General features: G+C 40.2%; 1 protein-coding gene across 6 annotated transcripts in view; it reads right to left on the reverse strand.

The window, feature by feature from the left end:
* Positions 1-1,446: 1,446 nt before the first annotated feature.
* The window catches only part of Map7d2 (MAP7 domain containing 2), a 79,128-nt gene continuing 58,154 nt past the window's right edge, over positions 1,447-22,420 (reverse strand). For 4 of the 6 annotated variants that reach the window (XM_051141156.1, XM_051141155.1, XM_051141152.1 and 1 more), the window contains 9 exons: positions 17,194-17,492; positions 16,486-16,603; positions 11,154-11,364; positions 10,308-10,412; positions 8,875-8,931; positions 8,289-8,367; positions 7,471-7,660; positions 5,034-5,309; positions 1,447-2,461 (listed from right to left, as the gene is read on the reverse strand). In XM_051141156.1, the coding sequence (XP_050997113.1) occupies positions 5,060-5,309; positions 7,471-7,660; positions 8,289-8,367; positions 8,875-8,931; positions 10,308-10,412; positions 11,154-11,364; positions 16,486-16,603; positions 17,194-17,492 (1,309 nt within the window). In that variant the 3' untranslated portion in view covers positions 1,447-2,461; positions 5,034-5,059. The remainder of the gene's footprint in view (positions 2,462-5,033; positions 5,310-7,470; positions 7,661-8,288; positions 8,368-8,874; positions 8,932-10,307; positions 10,413-11,153; positions 11,365-16,485; positions 16,604-17,193; positions 17,493-22,420) is intronic. The other 2 variants (XM_051141157.1, XM_051141153.1) reach the window with 1 other exon arrangement.

Raw genomic sequence — 22,420 nt, forward strand, 5'->3', positions numbered from 1 at the left:
GTAAGAACATTCTAGAACTGCAGGGATTGAGTTTTTGAGAGTCATCATCACACTGGGGTAGTCTTTTATGTGATATAGCTGCCCGTGATTCATCTGTGCACCTGTAAATAATTCTTCATCCATACACCTGAAAGAACCCCAATAAATGTACTGACTCACCAAACCTGACTTATGGTTCTGTCATTGTCAGTGACTATCTGTGGTGAACAGACACTTGCTCATGTCTCCCCAGAAAAATCACACCACACATGCAAAAAAAATCAAGTCTGGGTTTCCACATTCCACGTAGCCAAACTGTTCTGTGAAAGTCTGATCAACTATACCCCAATTAGCTACTTCTTCACTTAGCTAACTGCTTGCATCAGTGCAACTTAACCATCCTCAGAAGTTCATCATGTTCTAGGACTCAAGCCCAGGGCACTCAAGCTATAGCTGGGTGCAGTGGGCACTGACAACTGAGGAATTTCTAACGAATCTGACTGAAAAAGAACACCTACGCAGAACTCATTGGCCTTTTTTTCTCTACCTGGTTTCAGGTTTAAATATTCTCAATTGGGAGTTGGAGAGATGGCTCAGCGGTTAAGAGCACTGTCTGTTCTTCTGGAGGTCCTGAGTTCAATTCCCAGCACCCACATGGTGGCTCACAGCCAACTAGAATGAGATCGGTGCCTTCTTCCGGCAAGCAGGCACACATGCAGGGAGAACACTGTATACTAAATAAATAAATAAATAAATAGCTTTAAAAAAATTCTCAATTGGGAGGGGTTGGAGCGATGGCTCAGCGGTTAAGAGTACTCACTGACTACTCTTCCAGAGGTCCTGAGTTCAATTCCCAGCAACCACATGGTGGCTCACAGCCATCTATACTGGGATCTGATGCCCTCTTTTGGCGGGCAGGTGTACATGGAAGCATAACTCTGTATACATAATAAATAAATAAATCTTTAAAAAAATCTCTAAAAAAAATTCTGAATTGGTTTCAGTAAGCTTTTCACCGAGCTTACAAAAACAAAACACCAGCAAGCCATCAGACTCTTCAATGAAATGTATTTAACATTAAACAGAATGTACACATCATGCAAATGAGGCATCACATAATCACCATGTTGCTATGAGTTATTACAATGGAGCTCAATGAAACAGACACTTAGCAAAATAAAGCTTTAAGAAAAATGCCCAGGCTCGTTTGGGATGTCAGACCATGCTTTCATCTGTGTGCTTATCATAAAAGATATATCTTCTTTAATATTTATCAAGGTCAATGGCACATCATTCTTAGAGGTATGTATTTTATTTAGACTATATCACACAAACATACATAGCTTCTGAAACTAATACATTCTTAAACTGTACTGGTTTTAAAAGTACAGACAAGACTATTACTGAGACTTCTTTATATCTCCTGTTTGTAAATCTCAAAATTAAGGATCTTTTCAAAAGCTTTAAAAACAAAAAGTTCCAAATAAATGGTCATTTTAATAGCAGAACTACATTTCACCACAAGAAATGAAAAAAATTAAATATAGCGTATGGCATAAAATGTATGTAGTTATACATTCTAGTGTCATTTTTCCTCATTTAGACTTTTTATAACATTAAAGTCTATTAAAGTGACATACCAGGACCAACTTGGGGCCCCCTTTCAAAGCACTGTGACTCTTTTCTTTACAGTTAAGCAAACATAGGAACAAACAAAAGAAATTTCAAAATACACTAGGGGAAAAAAACTGAGCAAAACCATGAAAACAACCATCTGCAGGAGACTTGATTCATTCAGCCGAAAAGCCATTCAATGGTTTGGAGTGAGAATTTGGAGATTTTAAAGATGTGGCATGAAAAGGTCCTTGCTAGATTCAGTTCCCATAATAGGAAAGAAATAATTGCCACTATTTAATTAGTTGTTTAACCAAACATTTCTTTATCCTCCAAGCAGTAATGTGGAGTAATGCTTTGCAGATGATGAAGCTTCATAATAAAAGTAACAGAAACCTGAGAGGGAAAGTGGCTAGATCCCCTCCCCACACACATCCCAAAGACAGGGAGATAAGCAGCCCAGGTTGAGTAGTACACGTTTAACTAGATAGAGTGTGGGTAAATAGAAGATTTTTATAGGAAGAGACATCTAACTGTCTATGTGCTCCAACTTTGGGAATTTGAGTGTCCTAAAGTAAGGTTCCCAGGCAGCATCACGCAGGTTATGATAGTACAGAAGGACAAGAAAGTGCTTTAGCAGCAGCTGAAGCTCATAAATAGAACCATAAAATGAAATTTTGCTAAAGCCCCACAAGGCAAAAATCTCAAGGTTTCTACCAAGAGGCCAGTGTTTGCCAAACTACCTAGGAATACAGTTCATTCTCATCTAGTAATTTGGAATCCAGCGGTTAAGGGCAAAAGAAGCTTCTTCAGGTGGCCAGCAGCTCAGATTTATCACCGACAGCATCATGGGTGATCCAAACACCACCTGTGTCAATTCAACAGCAAAATCAGGTAAGATCAAAGAAGAAATCAAGTATTTTGTACTTTTCCTTGGCTAATGCAGTATTTCTCAACAGAAACAATATAGCGGTTTTTATAGAATCATTATTTTAGTGGGGTCAGATGGTCGTCTTATGGGACTTCCAAAAAATTGGCAGATGTCTTCTTTGGGTTTTTCTACCCTTGAGAAAATGGTTCTCCGTTGAGGAAGTGGGACTAGTGCTCAGCTTCATGAGATGAGGAAGGAGGAATGGTATACGCCAAGCCACCAAGATCATCCTTACATGCAAAACTTAAGGTGCTTAATATATCAAACACTGTGGCAACAAAACACCTTTGGTTTAGAAGGATTTGACAATTAGTCTATATGAATACAATGATTCAGTCAAGATTTTTCTCTTAGGACATATCTTTAGGCTAGAGATGTGGAAAATAAGTATTAGAAGCCTTGAATCTGCTATGTTTTGTGCATGATAGTTTACTGGATAGTGAGGTAAGTGAATTGGAAGGAAGTTAATTAAATCAAGGTATAGTAACAACAAAAGAAACTTCTTGATGAATACTAAGCCATGCAACTATCAAGGAGACAGAATGCTCAGGTGAATTCCTGTTTTCAGTGTTCAAGAAAGCCGCCACTCTTTCAGAAGTTCAAGATCATTCTAATCTACATAGTGAGTTTAAGGCCAGCCAGGTCAATGTGAGACCCTCTCTCAAAAAATGAAAAGTGGCCTTTCATGTATTTCCTCTTTTGTGTCAAAGGTCTCTAGGAACTTTGCAGAGAACTGACTGAAGGAGGCTTTAGAGCTTATTGTCTATACTAAAGACTCTACAGGCAAGGACTGAGGTCAGGTGGAAATAAGTACACAAAATACGACTTTGTAGGCTTCCCACCTTATTACTGTATTTGATTAAAGAAAAAAAGTTAGACTAAATCACTTTAGGCACCAAACTTCTGTTAGAAGAACACAGCACCATAAAAAAAAAAAGTGATGGAATTCTGAGAATATAAAACCCTTTTTAAGAATCTACAATGACAGAAGGGCTGGGGGAAGGCTCAGTGAGTAAAAGTGCTTGCTGTGCAGGCACAAATATGAGTGCAGATCTTCAGCATTTAAATAGAAGACGTACATGGCCACATGCACAATGTGGAGTGGGTGTAGGGGTAGCCTGGCCCCCAAAATATGTGAGCTCCAGATTCAGTGACAGACCCTGTATCAAAGGAATAAGGTGAAGAGTGATAGAGGAGGACACCTTCACACACACAAGCAGACACCATATAAAACAACAAAAAATTTAAAATGTTAGGAGCAACAGGAATAACTAACTTACCCAAGGATTTGATGATAAACCCTAATTATGTTTGTATTGTTCAAAAATAAGTCCCAGGGGCTGGAGACATGGCTCAGTGGTTAAGAGAGCTGACTGCTATTGCACAGGACCTGAATTTGATTCCTACCACTCATGTCAGGAGGCTCTAACTTTAGATCCAGTGAAGGGGCTGCGTGACACCTCTGGCCTCCAAGGCCTTCATTCCTGTGTGTATGTATGTATGTATGTATGTATGTATGTATGTATGTATGTGCGCGCGCGCGCACACACACACACACACACACTTTAAAAAAAGTCCAAATTAAAGTAATTCAATTGTGAAATTTAAATGTACAGAACTGTTGAATGAATATAACTGATACAGACTCTCACATGAGAAGGTCTGGTGTTGTTCATTAGTAAAGTATGAGCTTAGTGTGTAAAACACAGCACAGAGAAGGAGAAAAGGAGAGGAAGAAAAACCCTAGAGGACAAAAATGATACTGAGATATCATGCAAGAGTAACCATCAGAGTGTGTGAGAACAAAAGCACATTGGCAATAAAAAAAAGCTCGGTGCTGAGGGAAAACCTTCAGGACACAAAAATAAAGTTCTTTCCTCTCACCTCAGCTATGATCCAAGAACAGAGGTCTGCTTAGGAAGAACCCAGAATGGGTCAATAGAATAGCTGACCATTTGGCTCATCACTCATCAGTCTGTATGACTGATTGATTATAGAGTATGGGAAGTCACTGAAAAAAACTAAGTGGAGAGGTTCACTTTACTAGAATTACCCTGCAGAAGTTTGAGCAGTCTCTCCTTATCTCACTGTCAAACCCTCTCAACCTTTCTATCCACAGCTCAAAACAATATGGACAGCATGAATAGGGCACTACATTAGGAGCTCATATATAAAGGAAATTACTTAAGACTCCTTTTCAATTTCTGTGTGTGCTGCAATACACATTTGTGTTTGTAATTTTCAAATAAAACCAGCTAAGAGGCTGTGTGATATTTATCCAGTCTTTACAAATCTCAGCTGGGAAGTTATAGACTTAGAGTATCATTATAAAAGACTGTACCTTGACAGTGTTGTGGTGCATGCTTTTAATCCTAGCACTTGGGAGGAAGAGACAGGTGGATTGCTGTGAGTTTGAGGCCAGTCTGGTCTACAAATTGAGTGTCCAGGACAGCCAAGGCTACACAGAGAAGCCCTGTCTTAAAAAAAAAAAAAAAAAAAAAGACTGTACCTTTCATTAAAGGGATGCTGTTTTTGTCAACAGAAGGTGTTCAGAGTAGTTTCTTGCCCAGGACTGTTAAATCCTTCGATGAGGTTTTTGTTACAGTCATCAAGGCTGAGGTTTTCGCTGGATTTCTTGGGGAATGTGGGGGGGCCAGTGAAATCTAAGATATCTTGAAGTGCTCGGGCATTACCAGTTCCATTTTGGTCCAGAGACATCCCAGGAATCATTTCACTGATTGGTGAAAATTCTGGGATGGAGATAAGTTCTTCTTTGGAAACAGGACTAGAAGAGATGAGAGAGAAGGAGATAATGAGAAACAGAGAGGAGAACATAACTAAACATGATGTATTATTGTACTTCCCTCTTTTTGTATGATTTTGCTATACTGCTCTTATAGAGAAGATGGAGTTATGAAAATGATAAGCAACTTCACATCTGGGGAGCTAGTGAACACAGGTCCTTGTTGATGAGAACAAGTGAAGCAGAGGGGCAGGGCAGTGAAGAAGGGTGAGCTCAGTGTCTGAGGGTTGAAAGGAAAGAAACTACAGAAATCATCACATTACTACAGAGAAGCAATGCTTTCCCAGACCTTTCAGGCTGGGACATTCAAAGAGCAAGCAAGGGCAAAACGTTCAAAGTAAGTTGAAAAGGGCTCTAATTTTCCCAGGGGCCTCCTTGTACTGCCCTTTCAGCAGTTCTGTCTATGGTGAGCTGCTTTTCCTATCCCTGACCTTAGTTTCCTCCCCTGTAAAATGAGGAGAGAAGCTGTTTCTTCTTCCCACTACTCCTTTGAGATTTGAAGTGACCATGCTGAGAAGAATTAATGCAGGGCCACATGAAGTATGTGCTCAATTAAAGTTGAGGAATGGGGACATGGAGCCCACTGCCACCCCAGGCAATTATAAACTCATTCTCTTCCACTGCTTCCTTTCTATACCAGGCTTCCAATTCACCCTGACTTATCTATCTGAAGCAGCTGAGGCTTTTCTTTAGTCTCTTACACTAGAGATGGGAGGAGGTCACTGCTGCTGTCTGCTGTAGGTTCAGCAAAGGAGCAAATCCTGGTCCAGAAGAGTAATGGGCTGGAAATTAAGGGCCCGTCTCTGTAAGACTCTAGAATATAACATCTAGAATAAGGATGGTGCCAGGCTTTTCTTCCTCCATGAGATCTTAAATAGGACTCTAGAAAAATCAGTAGATTTTCAGACGTTCAAAGGGTCCACTTTCTTCACACCTGAACCAAGCAACTGACCTAACATATCTTCAGGTATTGGACATGCTTCCTTATTAAGTAGAAACAACTGGCCCACCTGGACCTTTCCCCATTCCATTCTCTTCATTTCAACCCCTCAAGAACTCAAGGAAAATCTTAGTATGGTAGTAAGACCTGTAATATCATCACTTATGAGAACTAAAATTTCAAGATCAGAGTCAGCTACATAGTGACTTCGAGGCCAGCCTAAGCTACATGAGACTCTGTCTCAAAAGCCTACCACCACCACCATCAACAACAACAATAAAGAACATGGGTAAGAGAATGTCACCATAAGCTTACATGTGATTCCACTAGGCACCCTTCTCTAAGGGAGAACTCAGTGTATAAAGTCCATTAACTTTTATGAATCCTGGCCCATGGTGTCATGTCTTCCCTCCTGAAAATCCCAATACAAAATAATGTACACTTGGCTCTTTATGAAGGTGGGAACTATGTTTTGTTAACCCTTATGATGCCTCTGCTTTTCTCTGCTAAGAGCAGAGTAGCACCAGCCAGGAGAAGCCCATGAGGTAGTATTGGAGATATGGGGATATCCCGTTGAGGGTTGGTGGGGAGCCCATCCCCCTATCAGTCTATACAGAACTTTCTTTGCTGGTGATAGGGCGGTTGGAGCTTGGGTTTTCATGTATTTGATTGGGTAATTAATGAACACTGTGTGTCACAGGCTGCTCACATCTGCTCAGATAAAGAAGAGAGTTCATGGCTGATGAGAAAAGGTAAGCTCTTAACAGGTAGGAGCACTAGTAGAATTTCTACAAAATACTGTCACACTTTCCTAACTGGAGACACTTACATTACACCAGTGACAGCTTTCCTGTATCAACAAAACCTGCTTTCAAGGTGATTCATTGTAAATGAGCAAGACAAGTGAAGGGATAAAATAAGAAAAGGTATATTGTAAAGAACCAACTAAAAGAAATAAAGAAGTGGGCCAGGCATGGTGGCACATGCCTTTAATCCCAGCACTCGGGAGGCAGAGGCAGGCGGATCTCTGTGAGTTCGAGGCCAGCCTGGTCTACAAAGTGATTCCAGGACAGCCAAGGGTACACAGAGAAACCCTGTCTCAAAAAAGTAGAAAAAATAAAAAATAAAAAAGTGAAAAAATGTAGAGTAATTGGCAAGGACTGGCAAAGAAATCAAGATTAAATGAAAAATAAATGAACATACCTCACATCCATAGATTGAACTTCTTCAGTTGAATCATCCAGACTGTTTGATTTCCCATCAAGGCCATCCAGATGAACAGGCACCCCAACTGGTTTAAGACCATTAGAGAAAATGTCTTGGGGAAAGGTTTCTGGAGCAGCATGCTCCAAACCATTTTCTACTTCCTGGCAGATGTTCAATGCATTGATTTCTGATTAGGATCACAAAGTGTTCAGATAAATCATAATGTCCAAATTTGATAAAGTAACAGAAAACATACAACAAAGCAATTATTCTCATCCTTGATTTCACCAGTAATATAATAATTTTAAAATAATTTATTTATTACTTTTTTATGTGCATTGGTGTATGAGGGTACTGGGAATTGATCCCAGGTCCTCCGAAAGAGAAGTCAGCACTTTTAACCACTGAGTCATCTCTCTAGCCCCACAATATATATATATATATATATATATATATATATATATATATATATATATATATATATATATTCGAGTGAACTACCAGTAACTCCATGCGATCAGCTTCACAAAGGAGAAAAGTATAGATCTTACTACTGTCAGTGTCCGCAGGAATTCAGTTTAAGAGACAAGCCATGTCTTAGTAATATCTGATGTGCAGTCAAGGTCCCTAGAAAGCACCTGGGCCAAGCATCAGTTATTAGAGCATCTGGAGAAGGCAGTGGTTTCCCAAATGCCCTTGTGCTGGAAAGATGTCTCAAAGCGAAATTGCCAGCAGCCACACTGCACTGGACCCCAGGAGGAAGGCTCACTAGGCCTCATCACCTAAAGGATTCAAACACCAGACCTCACACTCACCTATTTTGTTGGGAACAATTGGTTTTGTTTTATTTTCCACATCTGCAACAGGCTGAATCTCCACTTTGGGGCCTTCCTTCTAGAAACAAACAGAAGGTGGATGACTAGGAAAAAAGGAAGAAGGGAGAAAAAAAGAAAAAGTATCTAATAAAGAAATAACTACAAAAAAGAGAAATAACTGGAGAAGAAATCAGAAAGGTGATGTAAAGATGAAAGACTGACATTTAAAGAAAAACAAGTACATTAAAAAAAAAAAAAGCACCAATATTCACTATTCTGAACTCTTCTGGGCCATAGCAAGAAGTGGTTCTTTGAAGCTCTGAGTTCCTCTTAATTATTATGTCACCTTTCTCTTCAACTACTGTGTCTTTCCTTGTACTGCCACCCCACTGCTCTGCAGGAATCTTTTATCTCCTTCATCTCTGAAACTGCTCTTTCCTTTAAGGTCTCAGTTCCTTCCTGAGCCTCACCTTGACCAAAACAGGAAAAGTCTACTTTTTCTACACATGTCTCAAATCTTCAACTGCACTAAATGTGTTCTGTTGTTGTTCTCCACTCATGACATAATGGTTATTTAAATTCCTACCTTTACTTCTAGAGATGCATCACTCTTCCTTGTTCTCTTCATGATTTCATCTATTCTCTGGGGGGGGGGGTAAAAGTAAGAGGCCTCTAAGAATAAAATTATGAAAAAAGACATTGGCTCCATATGCAATTTTATCTTTCAGAAAACTTGTAAAAGATAAATGTCAGCAGACAAAAAGTAGCAGAGAAAGATTTCCTACTGGTGCTCCCACTGCTACAAACAAGGTCAAAGGAGTATACTAAGACAGATCTAGAATTAATATCCAATTTGTATACCATATTTCTCCTCCTTCTCCTTAAATCAATTAGCATCTTCCATTCAAGAGGACTATGCTATAGAAAGCTAAGTTTAACAGTAGCTCAGGAAGGGCTACAGATCTCTTAGCTTCCAGAACTACAGCAATACAAATCCCACACTGGGCCTAAGACACCACAAAAATAGGTCTTCATAATCAGTCTCCATACACATACTTGATATGTAAGTACATTAAGTTCAAAATGAATATAATTTTCAACTGAGTGCTGGAGAGATGGTTCAGAGGTTAAGAGCACTAGCTGCTCTTTCAGAGGTCCTGATTCAATTCCCACCAACCACATGGTGGCTCACAACCATCTATAATGAGATCTGGTGCCCTCTTCTGGCGTGCAAGCATACATATAGGCAGAGCACTGTATATATAGTAAATAAATACATTTTTAAGAAAAAAAATTTCAATTGAAAGACAAACTCTGTTAAATTCAATTCAGATAGCAAGTCCTGTTTACAAAGGACACTCATAAAAACACACAGGTTCAAAGAAAAATATGGAAAAAGGATTTACCATCAAGACATTAGTCATAAGAAGGCTGTGAGAGTAGACTTTAAAGAATGTTATTAGAACTAATGCTGGACAGTGGTGGCACATGCCTTTAGTCCCAATACTTCAGAGGAAGAGACAGGCAGAACTCAGATTTCAAGGCCAGCCTAGACTACAGAGCAAGTTCCAGGATAGCCAGGGCTACACAGAAAAAGCCTGTCCTGAAAAACAAACAAACAAACAAGGGAATCTCATCATAAAATTGTCAATTCAAAAAGAAAATATGACTATCTGATATTTATATTCATTAACAATAGGGCTCTCTCTCTCTCTCTCTCTCTCTCTCTCTGGGTGTGTGTGTAACAGAACTGATGGAAATGAAAGGCAAAACGGAAACATTTTAAATCACAAAAAGAGCTCTATTGTTTTCAGGCCTGAGGGTCAAACAAACGACTGTGTATGTGGTAAACAAGCACCCTCACTATTGGGCTATATCCCCAGCCCACTAATGGAACGTTCTATTACTCCTTTATTAGTAACCACTAGGACGTGATGACAAGGGGAAAAAAAAGGTGTAGACTGATTCGCTTCCTGTTCCTGTCCTCAGGTTAAGTCCTCCCGATCCCTCTATTCTTACCTTCTTCCTCTCTAGTCGTTCCTGCTCAATCTGCAGCATGATCTGTTCTCTTTCTAAACGCATCTGTTTGGCGGCCTCCTGTGCCTTTGCTTCTGCTGCTTCTTTCTGAAAGAAACAAACCAAAGCACAGGCTTTATTAAGATAAGAAACACTGGAGTAGTTCCCTGAGCTCTGCACAGGTGCTTTCATCCCTTCATAGCCTCCAAAGTGGGTGTTGTTTCAATATGTAATGTGGACTTATGCAAACTACTTTTGATCCTGCAGGCTGTTCTTATACTCTCAACCCACCATGACAATCACCTAAGTTAGTTCTCACACATGGTGAAGGTCTCTGTGTTTGTGGGCAGCCTCTGGCTAGGAAGTGTGCATATAGGCAGACAATTGCAGAAGTTAAATCTCCAAGCAGCAGCATTATGCAGTAAAGAGTAGTGTTAGTAAATGATGCGTCCAGTTTCCTCACTCCTCAAGGAGAAAAGCCTAAGTCATGATCATTAGTCTTAGAGGTCCCAATGGCACTAAGCTCCAGTTATCCACAGTAACTTATCCATCAATGTGCTTAGATTGATTTTCTTTATTCCCATACATATTCATGTGATGTTTCTCCCAAATAAACCACTGGCACCCAAACTCTTATTCCAGTGTCTGCTTCTAGTAGAAAAATCCAAACCGATATGGTAAGTATTAAGGACTTTTCTTTATTCCACACAGGTTATATTTAATAACCAATAAAAGGAGTTTAAGAAAAATCTTCTAGTAATTATTATGAATCATTCAAATTGAACAAATTTTACTTAATAGTAACTAGACTAACTGAAAGATAGTCTGATCTGAGACTTCAAATGGTACCTGCTTTTTAATTATGGACTTTTCCATTTCTTTTTCTTGTTTTTCCTTCTCTTGCTTCTCTTTTGACAACTCCTCCTCAGCCTTCTGTTTTGCCTTCTCTTCTGCCTTTCTTTTCTCTTCTTCCTGCTGTTTCTTTTCTTCTTGCTCACGGGCTTTTTCTAGGAGCAGCCTTTCCTCTTCTACCTTTCTTTTTAATTCCTCTTTTTCCAGCCTTTTGAGAACAAAAGCTCTGTTAGAGGATGACACACCAAAGGCAAGTTGCCAATGGACTATATACTGACCATAGCACACAAAGCTCAACATGTTTTTTAACACACACACACACACACACACACACACACACACACGAAGATTAAAAGAGAGCAAAAGTAAGAGTGAACAAGTTGGGGAGCACAAGAGCAAGAGAACAAGAGAGAGGGAGAGAGCAAGAGAACGAGAGAGCCACTCTGAGCTAGAGCAACATGCTTATGGCCCTAAATCTCCTTAAACCTCATTATCACTGAACACATAATTTCTTTCCCATATACCTACCAGCCTCTGCTTATCCTTTTGTCGGTGCATCCAGGGAAATCCCATCCTCTTACTGAAAAGATTCCCTTTACCTCCAGTTCACTTCCTTTTTTTTTTTTTTTTTTTTTTTGGTTTTTCGAGACAGGGTTTCTCTGTGTAGCCTTGGCCATCCTGGACTCACTTTGTAGACCAGGCTGGCCTCGAACTCACAGCGATCCGCCTGCCTCTGCCTCCCGAGTGCTGGGATTAAAGGCGTGAGCTACCACGCCCGGCTCAGTTCACTTCCTTTAAAAGAATTTAAAAACTAACACAAAAAGCTTGGCTTCCCATATGAAAGTAGATAATTTCCCCCAACTATGAACCTTCTCACTTTAAGAACCACTTCATCTTTTCCTACTAGCACTCTACCATCGGCCACCCCTAGCACACATTTATCATAGTCACTAAGCTACTTTCACATTCTAGTTTCTCTTTGGTTTGTAGAAACCTTGTCTTTTACCAATCTTCTAGAGTTCACCAAACCTTTGAGCAGTTGTCATCATCTTGATCCTCGTTATCATACCTATCCAAGCCCAGTCTTCCTTCTCTACTAAGTAGAAAGTGTTATCATTCATCAGTTAACGGATATCCTTTGCCTTGGTCATTGGCTACTAGTGAGAGTCTTTATATAATTGTCTCCATCTCACAACCTCTAGCGCTCTCACACCTTAAGTCTCTCATTGTCATAGTTGGCCCACACTATTGATGTACTTGATGGACCTTGAGCTGTTTAGTCTTGTGGATGAGTATGTGGGCATCACTGTTCACTATTCCTATGTGTGTTTTAAGTTTTTATTTAAAAAGTTTCACCTTTACCATCAGTCTTTGATCTGATCTTAGCCCATCCTTCTGCCTCTTTGGTGACATTGCCTGGGGAGCCCTGTACAATTTCTACCCTATTCCTTCCACCAGGATCTCTCCAGGCCTCTGGTCCCCACCTGAGCATTCCTGTGATGATACAGAGGTTATTTTGTTCCCCAATTCCCAGCCTGGGTAGTGTTTAGGATCTACTCATGCATGCCCTTCCCTAGCTTCCCAGACTGGCTCTAGAAAAGCACAAAGAAAGCTGATTGGTCTTGTGTTCTTTAGTCTTATCTCTTGGAGTCTATGTGGACAACCACTTTTTGCCAACCTTTATCCTCATTCTAGTTAATATTACCACTACTTTTCAGAGAAAACCGGGGCCACTTTGTCCGCTTTAATACTTCATTCACTGTATTAAGACTGAGAATGTTTCCTGTCTGTTCTGCCTAATATGCAAAGAATTGTAAATGTTGCCACTTGTGCAATTAATTCCATACCCTCCCACCACTCTTATTTCTTTTGCTTGTTCCCATTCCTTTCAATGCTAGTTTTGCCTTTCTATATGCAACTTTCCATGAGCTGCAAAACCACTCAGGTCTCAGGCATCCCAACCCATCTTCCTAAATTTTCTCTCATCTGTCTTCTGCTTTATGACCACTCCCTTACCTTTTTCAGGCTGTTTCATGTCTTTGTACCTGTAGTCTCAATAATTTGTCTCCAAAAACCTATTTATTGCCTAAACTCCAAGAACAATATAGCCTGTCCTCAGCCTCAATATGTCTTTCAATAGCCTGACAATGCTAAATTACCTTCCTATGAGGCTGTGTTATAACCCCTGGCCACTTGAGGTGGTGCTGTCCTGTCCCTCTCCTGCCTGTACACATTGGAAGGACAGTGCCTGCCCTAGCTTACACCCAAACCACCTGGCACCTCAAGACGTAGCTAGTGAGAAGCCAGGTATGAACAGAACTGTGGTACTCTGCCTGCAGTTTCTGGAATGTGTTCTCACGTGGACAATGACTTCGGGTGGGCTATGTGGCCTAGTCAGGAGAAGCCTCATTTGAATAGTCTTGGGTATGGGTACCTAGCAACCATTTCACCTTCTACACATAATCTATTTTGTAATCCCAGAAAGCTCTCCTGCTTACTGATGTCTACCTATGCGTTCCCCAGACTGGATCTAGGATATAAGGATACTTGCCCCAACTCCAAGTATCCTACCGTATATCTTGGGCCATCCATATATCCAGAGGCTGGGACTGCTAATGTGGACTTCTGAGAGAATTCTGATGTTACAGCTATCTGCAACTGGGTCAGCTTTTTGCTCTCTTAGGCCTGATTGCAAGAACACCCTTTCTTTAATGGGAGTCTCCCAGATCCATGTCTTAGACAGTGTTTCCCTCAACAGCTGGTGACAGTAACTGGGCTTTCCAGAGTTTACCACAAGTATCTTTATTTATTTATTTTTTTGCCACATCTCTCAACTGGTGATCACATTTGTGAAACTTTAACTATTAACACTAAACAAAACAGATGTGAGGATGATCCTATTCCAAGGGATGTCCGCTGTGTTCCAGCTGTCTGGCACTTTCTTTCTCACCTCGTACGTGGCACTATCAAAGCTTCACATTCTGGTAAGAGAGAGGAAAACTGATTTTGGGTTAAGTGCATTCGTCTCAATTTCACCTAGGCCTCAGGCTTCTACTTTATTTCCAACTACCTGTATGCTCTGCAGGTACCTGTTTATCTAAAATCAGATGGGTAATTTTTAGCTTTTCAGACTCTTTTTTGCCTTTCTGTGGTCTGTTATTGGGTATACCATCCTCCTAAATACTTCAAATCAAACCTTAGCATCGCCTCCAATTTGTCCCTTTCTTTTTATTTGTCCAAGTCTGTTTTTTTCTCCTGCCTTTACCACAAACTTTTAGCCTTGAATCCACTTAACCCACTGCTGTCACTGGTGACATTTTAGTCGAGCTTCTTCTTCTTTACTGAGCATTAAGGAACAGTGATCCAAGAGTGTACTCTGGCCTTTTAAAGTACTAGCCAGAAAAGGGAGACAACCTATAGCTAAATGAGGCTACATGTTTAGTCAGCTGGAAGTTAGGCTCAAAGGATAAAGGGAGTAGGTCAGTTACCCTCCCCAATTCAGGTCCAGAAAAGCCACAGGAGTAATTTGACCTGCATCTTGAGAAAAAAAGACATCACATAGTAAGGAGCATGAGTTCATGTGGAGGCATAGCAAAAGCAAAGCTTTTGTGGGTGTGGAGCTGCATACAGGAGCACATGAGGAGGGCTGCAGGCTGGCCTAGAGAGAGAGAAGGCAGAGAGGCAAGGAGTGGCCAGTCCATGGCAGACTTGCTGGTAGGTTTCCATAAATCCTGTAGTCCAAAGACTCACTAGCAAGGACAATCACGTTTATTTATTTAAGAAAAGTCACTTATGGAAACAGTATGGACAAGCTCTGGGAGATCTGGAGCACTTGCCTAAGATTCCACAGACACAGTCTACCTGACTTATCTGGTGCTAGAGGAACATGGGGAGAATAAAAATGCTGAATTTATTAGCCAATGAAGATGATGTGCTGTGAGAGATGACGGAAATGTTGAAAGCAGCTTTGAGATGTCTGACTTTGGCACTGGAGTAGATGGGGATATGCAGTGCATGAAATGAACAAGAGGTCTGAGTGACACATACTAATTTATGCCTTCGAAATACTGATTTTGAGGTATATATGCATATATACTTGGAAATATAGGCTTTGTCTTATAGACAAATACTAGCAACAGAACTTTCTGAGATAAGGAAATGGTTTATAGAATTATGTTGTGTTGCCACATGTGGCTATAAACAATGATATATGGCTAATAAGGCTAAGGAATTGAATTTTCCTCAATTTACATTTACAGGTATCTTGATACTACGGTGTAAAACAATGCATCTTTAGATTAAATTCAGGGCATAGGCACAGATTCAGGAGTCTTCAGTACATTTTAGAAACTAGGGGAGGTTTATAAAACAAAGCTACAGTTAGCTTCAGAAATAGGTTATAAACACAAGGAAAAGTGTAAATGAACTAAGTAAGGAGACGAGAACAAGTTCATTTAACATACCAAAGGCTAAGCATGAAACTGCTGCATGAACTGTCAGCCATAAATATTTTGAAGCCAGAAGAAACTGGAAGAATATCAGGGACAATAGCCTGCAACAAACACTGAGTGCTGGGATTACAGGCGTGTGCCACCACGCCTAGCACATGTGCTTCCTTTCTGAAGACAAAGGCCAGAAAAAGCAGGACTGCCAGTATCACATAAAAGTGTCCTGGTACTATTGCCACAGCAGCTTTCAAATACGGATGAACTGCTAAAGAAGGGTGGGACTAGTGCCAGTACATTTTCACTATGTTCCCCCAAACACTTCTGACAGATACTCTCCAATGTCTACAGACCACTGAAGTAATATCCTTTGTCTTGCTCCAAGAGAGGATTTCCACATAACTCATTTTCATGGGCTAGAGGATTGACTGTTCTCTCTAGCCCCTTATCTAAGGGGCTCTGATTAACTTTCTTCCCTCCATGACTTTGGAACACAAGTTAGGATCATTTGGGAAGCAGAATCAAGATTTCTATATCCAGAATCTTCTGTCTTTCCAGGGAGACTCAATCTCTCATCAAAGTTCAAACTCTCCTCAAAGCTCTACTAGAGTTGTCTCATCTGTACAGCCAAGAAGGGAAATAAAGGTACCTGTAACATTTAGATCCTGGAAATGTAAGTTTCTCCATCCTTAGGAAAGAGCAATTGTTAATGACACATAGAAGAAGAAGCAGTCTTCTAAGTAGTCTTCTGTGTAGCCCATGCAATTTAGATTCCTATACTTTTGTCCAGCTTTTGACAACACAAAAATTATAAAAAGAAAGGCAAGCTAATCTTTCCAACCCCACTTTTACATCAGCTCACACGTGTTTAAGCGCCTGTATACCTCTCTTGTTCTTCCTTCTCCAGTCGTTCTTGCTCCTTCTGCAGTCGAGCCTGACGTCTCTTTTCAGCGAGGATCTTTGCAGCCTCCCCTGCATCAGTGGTGCCTGCTGTGGGTTTTCCTAAGGCAGTCAGACAAGTGGTAGCAAAAAGAAGAATCAGAGGAAATGAACACAATGAGTCCACTCACATTGAAGTGGACACTAAACTATCTGACTTGGTGTGCTGATGGCAAATACTGTAAAACAGTGTTAAAATTAGTCACTAAGCATAAGAAGCTGCAGTGGACTAGCTGTGATCCTGGGTGTGCTTACCCTTCAGTAGGGGCAGGAAACAGTTGAGGACAGAGCTATAATCAAGTTCCATAACACTACCATATGAATGAATTCACTGTATGCCAGAGACTTTAAGAATTAAAGCTAGTGCACTGTCACACAGCAGTGCACATATAGGTTGTATGCAGCCTGTCATAGCACTCCTATGAAATCCCACAGCCATAAGCAGAGTCAAGGCCTAAGTTTCCTCAGAAAGAAAAAAAAATTTAAAAAATGATAGCAATCCTGAAAAAAAAAATCATAAGGGGATGAAGTTGTCCTAGGGGAAAAACCTCCTCTCCCCCAAACCTTGAGAGAATGGCATATAGGTCAGGACAAAGGGAAAACCATAAGGGAAAAGCCAAGGCTAACTAGCAACATCAACAGAGGAAGTTTACCTGCACTGTGCTCAGTGTTCCCTCCAGTGGCAGACTGCTTCTCAGTGGCATGCTTATCAGCTACATACTTCTCAGTGGCATGCTTGTCAGCCATGTGCTTCTCTCGGGTTTCTTCTCTGTGTAGGTCAGTGGTTTGCTGACCAGCGGCACCTTCTTTTTTCTTATTACTCTTTTCCTTCTCTGCCTTCTTCTTGAGTGTTTCTTCACCGGGAATGGGAGGAAAGCGATACTTCACAGGAGACCCTATATATGGGGGCTTCACTGTCTTCGGAGACTGTGGATATGCTTTTGAGGTTGCCCTATAAAACCAAAATAAAGCATAACAGGTACTGAACTTTACCACCGAACTTTTCATAAGAAATTTTGTTCCAAGAAACTGAGTAACTTCATCCTTTTACAGAAAAAAATTGTAGGGTTTAGAATATACTCCCCAAAGTCATCCCAAAAGAAATACATGATATCTGTAAGATGTCCCTGAAGGAGAAATATTTTAAGAAATCCAGCTGGTTAATACCATGTCCTAAATTCATTTATGTTTTATCACAATGTTTAGGACGGTAACACAGTCTGGAAATGTATGGGGGGTAGGGTGTGTGTGTTTTCATGCATATGGCACAGTGCACATGTGAGGTCAGAAGACAATTTTGTAGAGTCAGTTCTCTCCTTCCACCTTTATGTGGGCTCCTGGCACCAAACTTGGGTTTCTAGACTTGGGTGGCAAATGCCTCTATACAATGAATCACCTCCAGCAGACCCAAGATAAACTTTTTGGGACTACATTATTTACTATAAGAGAGGTTAGAATATGCACCAGGCTTCCCTGCCTCACACATACATGCTCTTTCATATGTGCCCACTTTTCTACCATGCAGCACGAGTAACTCAATAGAAGCCCAACAAATGCTTTTCAATTACTATGCCTCCAAAAACTATGATCCAAAACAAATCTCTTTTCTTTATGAAACACCAAACTTCAAGTATTTTGTTATTATAATACAAAACAAGCTAAGACAGATTATTGGGCATTTTCTATATCCTCTTTTTAGATGAACACTAGAGTTGGATTTGGTTTCAATATATGGTGATAGACAAGCTGGCTTTATTTTATTTTACTTATTTCAAGCTTTGTTATCAGAAAACACACACACACACACACACACACACACACACACACACACACACACACACACACACACACACACCAAAATTAACCAGACCCAAAGACTATACAACTCAATGAACTTCTATACAGTAAGAACAACCATTTGGAACAGAAGCTGTGTAACTGGCTCCAAGTTTTAATACTATGATAAAGCATATAATAAGACATTAAAAGGGTCTCATGTATGCATCCCAGGGTGGCCCTCAACTCACTATGTCTAGCATACTGGTCTTGAACTTCAGATCCTCCTGATTTAACCTCCCAGCTGCTAGGATTACAACATTGAGCTCAGCTCATTGAGCTCACTGAGCTCAGCTCATCATAACCATCTTTAAAGGTACAGCTGCGTAACAGTAGGAACATCCTTATTGTTCTATAATAATTGCTACCATACATTCCTAATAAACAAACTTCCATTCTCTCAGCCCCTGGCAACCACTATTTTATTTTACTTTCTGTCCCTGTGAACTTGCTTATTTCAGGCATCTTACTCATAAGAAGGAGTGGAATCATATATGTGTCCTTTTGTGTCTGGCTTATTTAAATAAGCACAACTCTTTCCTGTTGCCATTTTGTTTTGTTTTATTGTTTTGAGCGGGTCTCATGCAGCCTCAGCTGGTCTCAAACTCACTGTGTACCTAAGAATAATCTTGAACTCATTCTTCCTACCTCTCCCAAGTACTGGAATTACAGGCAAGCTCTATTATGTCTGCCTCAAACATAGATGCTTTCTAAATATTATGTGCATGTGTGTGTGTGCACGCATGTGTTGTGCATTCACATGTAAGCAACAAAACATCTTGCAGGAGTCAGTTCTCTTCTTCCATAATGAGGATTCCAGGGATCAAACTCAGGTTTTCAGGTTTAATTAACAAGCACCTTTACCCACTAAGCCATCTCACTGGGATCTAAGAATATTCTTTTTAGAGTTATCAAAAAGCAAACACTCAATGGCTACTGTTTTAACAGATAATAAAATAAAAATCTAAATGATCCTCTTAAGCTAAGAACGAACCAGGATGAAATGTGGTAGTATGTTTTGGTAATCCCAGCAATTAGGAGTTTGAGGCATGGGGAATTTTGAGGTGATGCTGTTTCAAAACTAGCAATAATAGGAATCAAAACCAGGATAATAGACTTGTGCTGTCTAGTTTTATGTTAACTTGACAAAAAGTAGGTAGGGAATTCCCCTACCAGACTGGCCTGAGGGCAAGCCTATGAGGCGTCTTCTTGATTGATAATCAATGTGGGAGGACCAAACTCACTGTGGGTGGTGCTTTCCCTGAGTTTGTGGTCCTGAATGTTATAAGAAAACAGGCTGAGCAAACCCTAAGCAGCAAACCAGTAAACAGCATTTTCCCATGGCCTTTGCATTAGCTCCTGCCTCCAGGTTCCTACCCTGACTTCTTTCAGTGATGGACTGTGAAGGGTAAGTTAAGCAAAATAAACCCTTTCCTACCAAAGCTGTTTTGATCCTAGCCTAACTAAGACAATCTATACTAAGAAACCGTGCTGTACTGTTCTCTCATGTTGACAGTTTTCCTAGAAGCCGAAAAACTTACGTTTTAGTTCAAAGAATGTATACAAACAGCATAAAGTCTTTTACTTGGCCACACTTTTTTTGTGCTGTCACCAAGGACTGTAAGAACACTGTTAGATAGGTACATCCTCACTTGTCCCCACCTTGGAAAACTTCTCAAGCCTTGGAAAGCCTTCTCAAGGTGACGATGGCTTTCTGAAGTATACATTTCTCAGACCTATAAAGCATTAAACATTTGTAATAACCCATGAGGGTAACTGAGAGAGACTTGGTCTAATGCTCTGCCACCAACAACATATATTACTCACTCCCCAGATCACTATACAGGTGTCATGGATGCCTTTGGTTCAACAAAGATAAAGGCAAGGGTGGATATGAGATTTCATGAGAGAAGTCACAGTAAAGAATGCTATTTTGTGGTGGATGGACAGAAACATTTCCCCCTCCCATAGACAATTCCACCTTGATTCTTTAAGGTGTCATTTTTAGTAATGGAAGGACTACCAAAAACTGTTGTTGTTTTTTTTTTTCCTGCACTCATTCTGTTCCCTAAGAAGAAGTTTTCTAGTCAGTGAAACTAAGCAAGGTGTTGGACACAAACAACCTGATCATTGTAGTTCTTTTGCTATAGGAGATTCTTGACCTGCAGGGAGCCTTTACTCTGATGGTATGAAAAGAGATGGGCTCTACACTACACAGGTACCAGTACACAGATGGTGTTTTCTGCAAACATTTCTCTCACTAGAAGAGAGCCCTACAATTGGACTGTGTAATTGTTAATGATTAATATTCACTGTCAACTTGATTAGATTTAGAATCACCATGGAAACATACTTCTGGGTGTGACTATGAGGGTGTGTCATAAAAATTTAAATGAAAGGGGAAAACCCACTCCTTTCATGTATGTATGTATGTATGTATGTGCGTACATACGTACTTACATATGTATGTACATACATACATATTTACATCTTAGTACTTAATTTACATCATAGTTACCCCTCCCTCCTCTCCTCCCAGTCTGGGTGTGAGGAATAACTTTCTCTCTCTCTCTCTCTCTCTCTCACGCCGTGTGTGTGTGTGTGTGTGTGTGTGTGTGTGTGTGTGTGTGTGTGTGTATTCTGTTTATTAATGAGGACTTGAGATTGGGGAATATAAACAGCCTTCTTGATTTTATCCCAAATAATCTATTTCCACTTAACAGAGAGAAGGTTTTTTGGCTTATGGTATGAAGGGACAGCCAGACTATCATGGTACAGAAAGTGTGGTAGCATGAGTGGGAGAGGGAGACAGTCACACTTCATTCAGTTGGGAATCAGAAAGAGATAAATGCTCATTTAAATGCTCTGGTGCTCATATTCCTCCTTTTAATTTTCTTTTCTTTTAAAATTCACTGTGAGACCCAAGGCTATGGGATGGTACCATTCATATTCAGGGTGGGTCTCTTCTCCTCAGTTAAATCTCTTTAGAGACTCCCTCAAAAACATGCCCAGGTGTTCTCTTAGGTGATTCCAAACCCAATCAAGCTGCCAATGAAGATTAACCATTATAATATGTAAAAGAATGCCTTTGTTCTTTAGAGACATATTTTTAGCAACTCACTTTTAGTAGTGCTTGAAGAAAATGGTATGTGTCTACTAATAGAGGGGATGGGAATGATAGAACAAATGTGGATTGAAGGGTTCTTGCAATTCTTTAAAGTTAAAAGGGTCAAAACAGAAAGGCTTAAAAATCGGTCCAAGTTCAAATGATCTTTGGTAAGACTTAAACATTTAGTATTATGGACTGGGTAAGTATACAAATACATATCATTTGATATTTTCAATGATCTTTTACTGGGAAAAGTTCAGATAAGAATCTAAAGCCCTATTAACAAAATGGTGGTGATAAAACAGCAGCTGAATTGCCAACACAGGGAGCTCTAGTGCCCTATGGTCACTTATCTGTGGGAATGGATAATCATACCATGCATCTGTCAGAGAAATCTATGCGAAGGGCACCTAGAGAGAAGCAATTAAATGTTCTTGGGTTTCCGTGAGCTTGTGATTTAGAGCAATGAGATGCTTATTTTGACCTACCCAAAATACCTTATTGTACTAGTTATTTTTCTTCTTGTAGCTATATATCTGACAAAAAAGCTGCTTAAGGAAAGAAGACTTGTGGTTTTTTTGTTTGTTTGGGTCGTTGGTTAATAGTATGACATGATGGCAGAAACATTAGGCATCTGGTCACATTGTATCTGCAGTCAGGAAACAGCAATGAACACTGATGCTCAGTTTGCTTGCAGCTAGCCAGCCCATGAAATGCCACATTCCACATTTAGGATGTCTCTTTCTACCTCAATTAACATAGTTTAGAAACTCCCTCATAAACATACCCAGAGATGGAGAGATGGCTCAGGGGTTAAGAGCACTAGCTGCTCTTTCAGAGGACCTGGGTTCAATTCCCAGCAACCACATGGTGGCATGCAACCTTCTTTAACTCAAGCTCCACAGGAATTTCAGGCACACTCTGGTGCACAGACA

The sequence above is a fragment of the Acomys russatus genome, chromosome X, assembly GCF_903995435.1.
Source record: "Acomys russatus chromosome X, mAcoRus1.1, whole genome shotgun sequence".
Classification (NCBI taxonomy): domain Eukaryota; kingdom Metazoa; phylum Chordata; class Mammalia; order Rodentia; family Muridae; genus Acomys; species Acomys russatus.